General features: G+C 42.5%; 1 protein-coding gene across 1 annotated transcript; it reads left to right on the top strand.

The window, feature by feature from the left end:
• The first annotated feature begins 575 nt into the window (after positions 1-575).
• Positions 576-12,586, top strand: lmbrd2b (LMBR1 domain containing 2b). The gene is made up of 18 exons (XM_026355522.1): positions 576-729; positions 2,668-2,875; positions 2,964-3,076; positions 4,692-4,790; positions 4,877-5,044; positions 5,900-6,110; positions 6,913-6,987; positions 7,066-7,179; positions 7,771-7,954; positions 8,094-8,275; positions 8,406-8,539; positions 8,823-8,928; positions 9,025-9,122; positions 9,367-9,470; positions 9,553-9,599; positions 9,764-9,878; positions 10,029-10,155; positions 10,253-12,586. The coding sequence occupies exons 2-18, from the start codon at positions 2,702-2,704 to the stop codon at positions 10,314-10,316; spliced, it is 2,115 nt and encodes a 704-aa protein (XP_026211307.1). The 5' UTR covers positions 576-729; positions 2,668-2,701; the 3' UTR covers positions 10,317-12,586.
• Positions 12,587-12,793: the final 207 nt, after the last annotated feature.

The raw sequence follows: 12,793 nt of genomic DNA, 5'->3' as shown, positions 1-12,793 counted from the left end.
GGAAAACAGGGATGAGGAGTAAACAGGGATGAGGAGTAAACAGTGATGAGGAGGAAACAGTGATGAGGAGGAAAACAGGGATGAGGAGGAAACAGGGATGAGGAGTAAACAGTGATGAGGAGGAAAACAGTGATGAGGAGGAAACAGTGATGAGGAGGAAACAGTGATGAGGAGGAAACAGTGATGAGGAGGAAACAGTGATGAGGAGGAAAACAGGGATGAGGAGGAAACAGTGATGAGGAGGAAACAGTGATGAGGAGGAAAACAGTGATGAGGAGAAAACAGTGATGAGGAGGAAACAGTGATGAGGAGTAAACAGTGATGAGGAGGAAACAGTGATGAGGAGAAAACAGTGATGAGGAGGAAAACAGTGATGAGGAGGAAAACAGTGATGAGGAGGAAACAGTGATGAGGAGGAAACAGTGATGAGGAGGAAACAGTGATAAAACGTCCTGTAGCAGCAGCACTAACAGGCAAGGACAAGAATAGAAGGTGCGGACGGTGCGAGGTGATACGCATGCGCAGAGAGTCGCCTGCCTCTGACGTCACCGTCCACTCCACTTATTCCACCTGGTAGAAACCAGGATGTGACAGATGCTGCTCGGCTAACAAGTCAGGAAACGGCGGATTTCTATGGTAAACACAGCGGAATAGTACCACACAGTCCGGAGGCGACACTGAACGGCTCATTTTCCACTGACAGGAGAGAAATCTGACAAACAATAAACGGTAAGAGTCAACACGTCAGCTCACGTTAACATTAACCAGCGTCAGCTAGCTAGCGTTAACGTTAGCCGCTGTGATGTTAGCTGACGTTAGTGTAGTGGTTGTCAGGGCGGAGGGGAGCTAAGTGCTTATATCTGAATATATCCTATCAAACATACAAATGTCACAGCGTTTGATGGATAACTAACCTTTAATTTCCCCCTCAGTGCACTGTTAAACGCGTTAAACTGCCTATCGGGCTTATTTCTATGGTTACGTGGAACAACACAGAGCCAGTGTTTGCTCAGACCTGTCAGCTCATAATTCAGCTTTTACACGGTGGGAAACTGTTCTCCTCCGATTTGAGCTATTAATGGTCACATCTGAGAAGCTGGAACCAGAAGACTTATGACCTATCTGACTCAACAAATGGTTTAGATTATGTTTTTCTAAAAGACTTGATCAATTATCAAAGGTTTGACTTGTGGGAATCAACCAAACCAGCTGTACCATGAGAGTCTAATCAGTCCTCTCTGTGCTACTGTCCACGCAGCTCTGCAGCTATTAGTCATTATGAACCTAAAACAAAAGAACCGAACAAAACTGACCAGTCAAGCAGAAATAACTGAGACGAGTGTCGGTCAGAAACCTTTAGAGGAGAATTTCTCTGGATCACATAAGCTTTTTACAGCATCTCTCCACATGAATTCAAGTGCTGGAGCATGTTGTTACTAGAAATATTTAAACAGACTGCTCTTTGTCCTACATAGATCTTTAAAATGTACTTATAAATAAGTTCATCAGTGTCATATTTGATATCTAGCTGTTATTTCAATCTGCCAGACCCACATTTATTCAGCATTTCTGTGGCAGAAAGTTTTAAAGCAGTCAGATGAGGACCACAAAAGCATCAGTACTACTTAAACCTAATTACTCATTGTGTTTTCCTGTAGTAATAGAGCAGAGTGTCCCCACCCCCCCGGAATAATACAAAAGACCCTTTCAGGGTTTGCAGGTCAGGAGTTTCTGTTGGAGAGTCCCACGTCTGTGGAGAGTCTGTGATATGAAGGTAGTCATTATGTTATATATTGCAGCAGTTTATGGATGAAGGATATGTTGTCTCAACAACACCTCTCATCAGTGTAGTCAGCTGGTTTTCATCAGGCAGTAATACTGAAAGGTTTATTATTAGATTTTTAATCACAGAGTCAACCCAGGACGACCAGAATGTCCTGTCTGCAGCTTCTGCTATCATTTCAGTGTGGGGCTTCAGAGGTCACAGTCGTTTTTGCAGTCAAACATAAACTGACTTAGAAAGAAGTTTATCTAAAGCAAATAAAGGTGCTGGCGGTCTGTGTTAGACTAATTAATGTTTCACTATTACAGTGTTTTAGGAAGACGTTTCCTCTTTGTGTTACTCGTGTTCCTCCACTGCAGCTCAGAAGACACTGACATGAAAGTACATACTTTCATACTAAAAGTTAAAGAGCACAGTGGTTTGCAGTTTGAAAATCAGCTCATGACCTCCCAGTAAACTAAGATAATCAATAGAATTGGAGGACAGTAGTGATCTAAGCCGAGTTGCACAGATAGGCACAACGCAGACACTGAAAACTAGAAAACTGTGCAACAAAGCAAAGATATGCTGGTGGAAACAGGATCCTTCTTCTAGATGTGTTCATCGTGTACAGGTGAGGATTCACACAGAAGTTTGACTATATTTACAGTGTCGCTGTGTCTCCTGCACTAATTACATAGTTCAAATTCACTCAGACTAACTTGTTGGAAAAAGTCCAGGAAATAAAGGGATTATTGAACAAAAAAATCAGCTACTGCTTCTTAACAGCCAGGATGAACGAGAGGAATGATTACAGAAAGCAAAAACCTGTTTCAGTGTACACGGAGGTATGTGATGTGTCATTTTAAATCATTAAACACTGACTGTCTTGTCATGTCTTGCAGGTTTGTGTCGAGCTGCTGAGAGGAGCGCAGCAGGATGAGTGGAGCTGCTCTGGGGATTGAGATCGTGGTGGTGTTTTTCTTGGCGTTGTTCCTGCTGCACAGATATGGAGACTTCAAGAAACAGCAGCGCATGGTGCTGTTTGGCACGCTGCTGGCCTGGTACCTGTGCTTCCTCATCGTCTTCATCTTACCTCTGGATGTCAGCTCGGTCAGGACTTGGTGGAGACAGAAGTCTGTTCTACAGGTTTAAACTAAAATACAAAATCCTGAACTGTGTGTTTATCGTGTCCTTACAGACCATCTACAGGCAGTGTGAGAAGGATCACGAGAAGCTTGTTTCTGTTTCCACTGTCAGCCCGTTACCATTCAATCACTCAGCAGCAAACACATCTGTTCCTCCCACTAAAAGGTAACAGCTTATTAAATTATCCCTGACCCTGTACACAGCTCAGTACACTAAAAGTGATCTGATAGAACCACTTTGGGTTCCTCATTGCAGCTGTTCAGTGTGGTGCTAAACCCCAAGGAAACCCAGTTATAAAGAGCAAAGAATGGGCCATGGTGTTAACTCTAAGTTACAGATTAGTGTTCAGGGTTTCTTCAGGAAGTTGATCAGTACAAGTGATTTCAACCAGCTTACTTCAGTAAATTTAAACTCATCCTCCACTAACTGACTTCTGTCCTGCACACGTCTCCTTGTGAAAAGACAGTGAGAAACTTTCAGAGAAATTGGTGTTCTCCAGGGGAAATCTATTAGATTACATCAACCAGGTTTCTGTTTACATGACTGCTGCTGTCGCTGAGTAGTTACCAGATAAAAGTGTCTGTGCCGTGTGATACTGTCTGATATTAGAATGACTAAAAAAGTCTTGATGTCAGAGGAGGGAAACTTTATTTCAGGTAACATCTCCCTGATAAAACACTGCAGTATGTCTGGAATTAATGTTGTCTCATTAAAATAAAAACCTCAGCTGCAGGAGCTAAAACAAGCAGCGAGATGACATGTAAAGTAGCTGACGATTGTTTCCATCAGTGTCAGATCAGTTGGTAAAATATCTTTTGTCACATCATGGTGCAGGGAACCAACCTTCATACAACCACTAAGATAATCTAAAAATACTTCCTCTTACATCGAGTCCAAACTGAATTTCCTGTCAGATGACAGTTGGCAAATAAAAATGAAATGAATCAAAGAATGTTGTAGCATATGCCTACACAGCAGATGCCACGTGGTGTGCAAGCACAGATCTGAATGGGCCAGTTCAAAAGATCTACAGGTTCGGCTCTGGGAGGATTTGGATCGTGATTTGAAACACACACAGACACAGAAGTAGAGTGCATATAGGTGAATGTATTGATATTTACAATATTTACAAAAGCAATCAACGCCAATAAAATAATCAGTCCATTAGCCCACCTGGGCAGAAGTCCATGGCACAGAGACTGGATAAGCCTCTGGAGGAAATAAGACACAATTGGGAGAGCAGGCAACAGCGCCTCCTACCGCACTGGCAGATGTATGGCTGTCAGCTCTCCTGGGCTGGTTCTTCAGGCCCAAGGCCTAGTGGTAGCTCGCCATCTTATAATAATAGGAAAGGATTCGATTCCTGGGCTAGGATAAGAAACCTGGCCAGTTCCCGGTTGCATTATACCTCATACAGCACAAACAAGGTGTGTTTGCGAATGGCCTGAGCCATCTCCAGCCAGCTCCAAACTTTCTCACTCCACGTCGCAACAATGAAGCGCCGCCATATTTAAATAACCGGAAGTCCCGCAAAATCTCGCGGCAAACCCAGTGAGAAACCTCGTGAGATTTCCGACATAAACGGCTGAAAAAGGACAGCCTAGAAACGGCTGGGTTACAATGTACTTCTCTTTGATTAAATTTAAAGACTTCAGCTGTTCATAGCTCACACTACTACTACTACTACTACATACTCACTGTGAGAAGACCTATGAATGCAGCTTCTGTCTGTTAATAATCTAACTTTGTAGTGTTTTACTGCTTATTGTCTTTCTCACAGTGTACCAACGCCATGCTATAAGCCGTGGAGCTACATTCCTAAACGCATCATGCCTGTGTTCTGGAGAGTGGTGTACTGGACGTCCCAGTGTCTCACATGGTCAGTGTGACTCTGCAGCATGAAACATCAGCATCATGAAGTTGCTGCAGTTTGTTAACCTTTGTTTGACTGTGGTTTGTTTTCAGGCTGCTGCTGCCCTTCATGCAGTCGTATGCTCGCTCCGGAGGCTTTTCCATCACTGGCAAAATTAAAACAGCCCTGATAGAAAATGCGATATATTATGGGACCTACCTGCTCATCTTTGGCTCTCTGCTCATTTATGTAGCTGTTCATCCTGAGTGGCACCTCTCATGGTGAGTGGACCGTTCTGTGGGCAAATAAGGAATTAAAGACCGTTGATATTGTTAAATCACTGAGCATGCAAAAGTTGTAATAAGTAAAATACAAGAGGGAAAACTGTCTGAATTCTATGTCCACCAGTAACAGATGAAGATCAGCTGCATGTTTTTGTGTTTGTAAGTAGAGACAGAATATAAGGAAGTAAAGAGGGAGGCGCACAAACCTGCTACTGCATCTTCCTCCTCTTCACTTTTCAGTGATCAGACAAGTTCAACTTTATTTCATCAGGAAGTGTCACAAGTTTCCTGACAAACAACCACTGCAGCACTAATTAAAACAGTTTTACTGTAACATGAGCTAATAAAGAGCTGTTGTGAGGAAATTTTAAAGCTCCCTAAACCAGCTATCAGCCTGCTTTACCATGTTTCACTATATTATCGTTCATATATTTTCTGTTTAGGTTTCTGTTGAATAGCACACTGATGTTCTCTGACACAGGAAACATGAGTACAGCAGATGACCTGTGTGATCGGGTCTTTAAATGATATACAGTTCCGACAGTACATATTGGTGCTTTGTCCAAGGACACCTCAACAAGTAGCCAGGAGTCCTGGGGATCGAACCACTAACTCTGGGGTTTGTAGTAGACTGCTCTGCCCTAAACCAGCTCTCAGTTTTATTATGTGTTGCAGGAACCCACGGCCACTTTCTGATAACTAACCACATGATGTCAGTTTGATAAATTCCAGGTTATCAACAAGTTAATTCATAGTCCACACAGCATCAATTAAAACTAAAGTAAAGGGGAGAACCCCTCTTACTCCCTGTGTGTGACAGTTCCCTGGTGCTCTCCTCTCTGTGTGCCTCAGGTACGAGCTGCAGACCATCGGGATCACAGCCGCTAACACCTGGGGCCTGTTCCTGCTGGTGCTGCTGCTTGGCTACGGTCTGGTGGAAATCCCTCGCTCCTACTGGAACGCTTCACGACACGGACACTTACTCATCAAGACGTACTTTAAGGCATCTAAACTGATGACGGAGAAGGCAGACGCAGAGGAGAACCTGGAGGACGTCATGGAGGTGGGGGTCAAGCTGCAGACGTTACTGTAGTAGTTAGAGCAGGGGTGTCAAACTCATTTTAGTTCAGGGGCCACATACAGTATAATTTGATGTCAAGTGGGCCGGACCATTAAAATCGAAGCAAAGCTCATCATAGCTATAAATAACAATAAATTCATGTTTTCCCCTTTGTTTTAGTGGAAAGAAGTACAATTACATTAGGATATTTTTTTTTATTTAATGAACTATCCTATTACAAAACACGTTATGAAGAAAGTCAGATTTCCCAAGAAAAACATGCAGTTTGCTTCAGTTTATCATTTACATGTGTGCATTACAACTGATCACAGTGATTGCACAAAAGGTAGAAAACACAAAAGTCACAGGTATTTAGATTTGAAAAATATGGTAGCCTATTGCACTTCAACATTAAATTAACTTAACATATAGGAATTATTTTTTCTACATGTGTAATAATTCTCAAAACTGAAATTGACCCCCCACATCTTACAAACTTAACACTAGGACTACTGACTTTTCGGATCCACCTAGGAGCCCGACAGTGTGGTCAAATGACCAGCCCGCTGTACCTGGCCCCCTCTGCTTTTATTTGTAAAGACGGTCGTTAGCGGCACATGTCGGGGTGGGGGCAGATGGGGGTAGGGTTGTCGCTGACACACTACAAGGGGAAGGGAGGCCCGCTGAAGCTCTGCCTCACCAAGACATCGGCCAAGTACGGCCAAGGGCCGTACGTTTGACACCCCTGAGTTAGAGAGTTTAACTTAATGTCTGGGTTTTTACTGTGAAGTGCGTTTTGCTGCAGGAGGTGAGAAAAGTCAGTGAATCCATCAAGTACAACCATCCACTGAGGAAGTTCATCGATACAATTCTCAGGAAGGTGAGTTGACACAACTTTAACATCAACACTCAGCTTCAGGAGGGGTTATATCAGCGTTAATGTGACTGTTCCCGTCAGTGCCCGGTGGATTACCAGGAGAAGATGGGCAGGAACATGGACGACTACGAGGACTTTGACGACAAACAAAACACTTATCCCAGTGAGAAGAGTCTGGTGAAGCTTCATAAACAGGTGAGATGATGACACTGGGTCTTCATCGTGGTTCAGGTATCTACTGAAGCTGTTCTTCTTCCCTAAACTAGTTTAGATTTGATTGTGCTTTTTAAGCAGATTAAAACATGTTGGTAGCACATTTACACGTAAAAGTGAAAAAGGTCTTTATAAACTCACTGTGACAGAATTAAAGCTCTTTTATTCATGATTATGTTAGTTTGCCCAATTAGGGGTTCTATTTTAAAACCTGACAATGTCACTTGATTTAAACCACATTTTCTCAGTTTCGACCATCTGACACTGGTGTGGGGATTTTCTACACCACTAGTGACGAATTGATGAAACCTGACAAAGCTCTGAGATGTTCTGGTTACTGTGATAAAGGAATTGAGACTGCACTCTCTGACCTACATGTCTTTTTGATAGTTTAGTTTAACAGTTTGTGTTTAACATTTGCTAAATAAAATATATTAGTTTAATGTATTAATGTTAACTTGTTTGCACATGACAGTAGAAAAAGCACGTTTATCTAAGAAATGTTGATGTTCATCGAGTTTCCACAGAGCCAGTGCTGCTGTACCTTTCCTTGATGTGTTTCTATGCATGCAGGTGATCTACGCTGTTCAGAGACACAACAGGACCCGTGTCCAGTGGCAGATCCTCCTGCAAGAGGCCATCCACCTGGAGGACGTAGCCAAGAACGAGACCAGTTCAACTCACCAGTTTGTCCACAGCTTCCCGTCGTCTGAACCGACCGGGTGGTTCAGCAGATACATCTACACGCCGACTGTAGGTGGGTCTGAGCACACAGGTTTTCGATGGAGAAATTAGAGATCAGCTCTGCCTCAGTACCTTTGAGACTCAGCATCACATCCTGTGTGTGTGTGTGTGTGTGTGTGTGTGTGTGTGTGTGTGTGTGTGTGGTCTAACAGAGTGGTACTGGGAGTGTCTCCTGAGGCGCTGGTTTTACAGAGTGCTGTCAGTGGTCCTGACCCTGTTCAGCGTGGCTGTGGTCTGGTCTGAGTGCACCTTCTTCAGTACCCGACCTGTCCTCTCTCTGTTCGCTGTGTTCATCCAGCTCGCTGAGAGAGACTACAACTACCTGTACATTGAGGTGAGATATTCTGATTAGTGAGCATTTGAGAATCTAGATGGATTTAGTTTCCTTTGAAGTTCCAGAAATATACGTTTGTGCTAAACCATCATCTATCTAACTAGTGATTGATGCCATGTTTCTCCACCAGATGGCGTGCTTCATCACAATCTTCTTCCTGTGTACCTGCGTTTACTCCACTGTGTTTCGTATCCGGGTCTTTAACTACTACTACCTGGCCTCACATCACCAGACTGATGCTTACAGCCTCCAGTTCAGCGGCATGTAGGTGTCAGGAATTACTTTGCAATTTTTAAATTTGTTATGTTGTGTCAGGATATTCAGGGTGATATAAATGTAAAATCCAACAAAATAGTGGAGAGTGGGGAGTTCTTCCATTAAACAGTAACAGACGTCTCATGATAAATGTCAGAATAGCAATAGTCTGTTTAGGTAAGCAAAGTCTCATTTGGATCTTGCTCAGACTCTGAGAGCATGAAACAAGTGACAAGTGGATGTGAACAGGTGCAGAACACATGGTAAAATACTTTATACTTCGATCGCACAGGTTGTTCTGTCGTTTAACTCCCCCACTGTGTCTAAACTTCCTGGGTTTGATCCACATGGACTCTGCCATCTCTCACCAGCAGAAGGAACAGACTGCATATACCTCTGTAAATCACCTTTAGTAACTTACACTAACAAACTGAAACATCCTGTACAGCGTCCTGTGTCAGAACCAGCTTGTCTGACTTGTTTTTGTTTTTCAGATCATGGGATCGATGCGTGTTCTCTCCTTTATCGCTAATGGCTTCTACATCTACTACCCCATGCTAATTGTTATCCTCTGCATCGCCACCTACTTCAGGTGAGACATGGTTTAAGTGGCAGCTCTGCTGCAAGCCCAGAGATGGGTGACTGATCTCTCATCAGAGCAGTGAACATGTTAAAAACAGATGAGGGATTAAAGACAGCTGTGAAAAGCTGAGCTTTCTGAAACTGCACAGGTTGGTGATGGAGGGAGACACAGGATTGTTTTGGATTAATGTGAAACTTTAAACAACATCTACAAACAGTTACCGATTTGTGCTGTTTATTCTTCTATTCTTCAGTTTGGGCACTCGCTGTCTCAACCTTCTGGGCTTCCAGCAGTTCATGGGTGATAATGAAATGACCTCTGACCTGATTGACGAGGGGAAGGAGCTGATCCGACGCGGTAACACAGACAGCAGTCACAGTGGTGCAAGAACATGTTGTCTGTAAACTGTGCTGGTAAAGCTGTGTGTTTGTTTTTACAGAGAAAAGGAAGCGACAGAGGATTGAAGACGGAGAGAACAGACGCAGAGTGAGTCTCAACGTCTCTTTCTTCTTCCAATACATCATTCACATAGAAATCAGTCACTCTCCTTTGTAATTTAATGTTAGAAAATGTTAATATTTGATATTCCACTGTTGAAACTGTCAGAAGGGGTCAATATCACTCCAACACATATGTGCTGTGTGTTGCAGGAGTGGAAGGAGCGTTACGGAAACCAGAGAGAAGACTACACTGCGAGGAACAGGAGCAGTCATGAGATGAAGGAGACCAGTTACTCAGACACTGTGAACTCCAGCAACAACAGACGTGAGTCAAACAGCAGCAGATTGTTTAGCACCGTTTTACGTAATACAGCAAAATAAAGTAAATTTAAAGCTGCATGAGCCACGATGAAGTCATTTGAAATTAACGAGTGGTTAATGACAGAGATGATGTCTGCTGTCGTTTGTTGAACAGAGGCGAAATACTCTCGCTCAGGGGGACGAACAGAGAGGGACTGCATCGAGCTGCTGCAGGACGCTGAACCTTTAGACTTTAATGCTGACGCTCTGACAGATGATCCTCTGGACGCAGAACATGGCAGGTAACCAGAACTTCCTCCAGTTTGGTACACACTGTGATGACTTCATTGGGTTCAGACCGGGGTTGGCTTCAGTTACGGACTTTGTTTTGTCTTGCAGACATTCAGGAGGACGATATCTGTCCATGTCTTCGTCTCGGAGCCGAATATTTGATGACGTCTAACTGGGAGGAGAAATCTGAAGGAGCCAGAAACTGGAACGCACATGAACATCACTGTCTGCACATCCACCTGAATGTACCACATGACCTCCACCTCACAGCACACTGGCTGTTTCCCCGTTTCCCAGCATGCACGGTAACTTAAACTACAGGTCACGTGTGTCAATGCGGCTCCATCCCCTGGAAACATTTTCATATTGCACCAGTTTTAGTGTACGGCTCAGCTGCAGGTCAATGAAGGAACGTTAACTAGAGTTACATAAATCCTCTCATGTGAATGCAAACTCTGACAGATCTTAGTATTTAAACCAGATTCCTCGGCTGAATTTCCAGTTTGAGCTGCATGTCATGATGGCAGGAGTCGCTCTGTAACTGAGCATGCACATGAATCTGCAGCAGCTGCATGTCCGACAAGTCACTTTACAGAGAGGTCTCATGAAGCTCCTTGAAGGTTTATTTTATTTATATTTTTGTTCTTTGTCTTTATCATTGTGGATTTATTTAACTGTCACTGTTTCATTAACATATGAACTGAATTCACAGCAGAGTTCAAACACTTTGTCCATACTGCGTTTAAAGATGAAATGGTTCCTGATGTGCCATTTTTAATCACTGCCATGGCAGAAGTTTAATTTTCCTACTAATTCAGCTGTAAATACACATAAGTATGAAGAAGAGAAGTGACCTTTAAAGGACCATACCTGTGTATTTGTGTGTCTCAATCCATTTATTACAAACTTAATGCTTTTAATGGTAATTTTCCTAAGTGTTTGTGTTTTAGACCTTAGATTGTGTCTTTTTTACTTCCAGGCAGCTCTGGATTTATTTTACCACAGAATCAAATTCAATTCAAAACACAACGAATTGAGATTAACTTCAGTCATCTGTGCTGAGCACAGAACAGTAGTATTTCATACTGTAAACGACTTAACTCGGTACCTTTTGGTTTAGTTGATGCATAAGAAAGTTGAAAATATAAAGAGCCAGATATAAAGATCCCAAGTATTAAGTGTGTGTCGATCATGTTGGTCAGTGTTGGACAGATGTGGATGTAGACATCTGTTTGCTAACATTTATTATTGAATGAGAAAGAAACTACTTTATGAGACTTTATATTATGATCATGTTACTTTAAAACGTGATGAAATGTCACAGTCGTGAGTTTACAGATTGTTTTGCTGCTGTCAAGTGAACAAACATCACTTAATGCTGGTTTCAATATGTTTGGTAAAGAGGTTCATATGTGAGTCATTTCACAGTCAAGCTGTTTTAAGATGCTGACAAACAACCTACTTATGAGCTTGTAAATTAAAACCCTGAATATCCACGAGGAACCCCACAAGTGATCAGATGTTGGATCACTTTCTATATGTGTCAGATAAAGAAAATGTACAACTACAGAAGGACAAACTATATTTTAGCTTCTAATTAAGAATGTAAAGGACCAAGAACAGAACCCGAGGAACCATGTGATAGTTGACAGACTGTTCTTCTGCCCCCAGGTGGCCAAACACTGTTATTGTTAGTAGACTAATATATTTAATTGAACGTCATAAAATAGCAGCAGCGACTCAGCTACGTTACTGTTATGATGATTGGTACAAACTAAAGCAGCGCTTGAGTGGAATCTAGAGAAAAATGGTGTCAGTCACATTAAATGCTTGTTAGTTTGTGTGTACAGACGTTTGTAGTGAATGGGTTGAAACGGGTAAAAACACAGGTGTGGTCATCTGACCATCGTTAGCATTTAGCGTTCGCTCTGCTGTGGATGCAGAGATCCTGCCGGCAGAAAACAAACTTCCTGGTTGGGACAAAACTGACCTGAGTTCAGTGACTGTTCTCCCTCTCCCTGACCTCCCCACGTTTCCTCAGTGATACTCCTCTGTACATATGTATGATATAGTTTTGTATTATATGGGTTTATTAATGACATAGAGAAAGACGTGACTTTGTATTTATGATATTTGAGCCGGTTTACTCTGTGTCAGCCACACTGTATCTCTACTTTGTGCCCCCTCCCTCTAAAAACAGCACTAAACACTTTCCAGTAGCATTCCTGTGATTCTGGTGATAAAGTATTTGATTTTACTTTCTGAATATTTATTGTCGTCGTGATCTCAGCACATTTGATTTCAGATTGTGGAGACAGGGAGTAGATATCAGTCCTGTGATTTACATCAGTGAATTATTAATAAGATGATGTACGGTTCACTCTGCTGCCAGTGTTGTGTCAATAAAAGTTATTCAAGTGTTAAAACGATCCATGTATGATTAAATGAAGCAGTTTGTGTTTACTGCTGTGTGTCATCTACCACACCTGGCCCAGGTCCTGACAAGATTCAACAATCAGACTGAAACACTTCATTTCATGTGTAGCATGGTGCATCTTCATTGTGACAACATTCAGGCAGGTGTGGTGATCCATGGTGATCAGCTGATTTTAATAGAGAACGTACACTGAACATACAAACTCTAATATT

The sequence above is a fragment of the Anabas testudineus genome, chromosome 12, assembly GCF_900324465.2.
Source record: "Anabas testudineus chromosome 12, fAnaTes1.2, whole genome shotgun sequence".
NCBI lineage: Eukaryota > Metazoa > Chordata > Actinopteri > Anabantiformes > Anabantidae > Anabas > Anabas testudineus.
Note: the sequence above shows the minus strand (reverse complement) of the source record. Positions and strands in the feature narration are given on the sequence as shown.

What these genes read in the sequence shown, in the direction of transcription:
- lmbrd2b (XM_026355522.1), top strand. Translation starts at nt 2,702, where the DNA reads ATGAGTGGAGCTGCTCTGGGGATTGAGATCGTGGTGGTGTTTTTCTTG. An exon ending in ACGTCCCAGTGTCTCACATG is followed by an intron (nt 4,791 to 4,876) that starts GTCAGTGTGACT and finishes GTTTGTTTTCAG; the next exon opens with GCTGCTGCTGCCCTTCATGC. An exon ending in ACCTGGAGGACGTCATGGAG is followed by an intron (nt 6,111 to 6,912) that starts GTGGGGGTCAAG and finishes GTTTTGCTGCAG; the next exon opens with GAGGTGAGAAAAGTCAGTGA.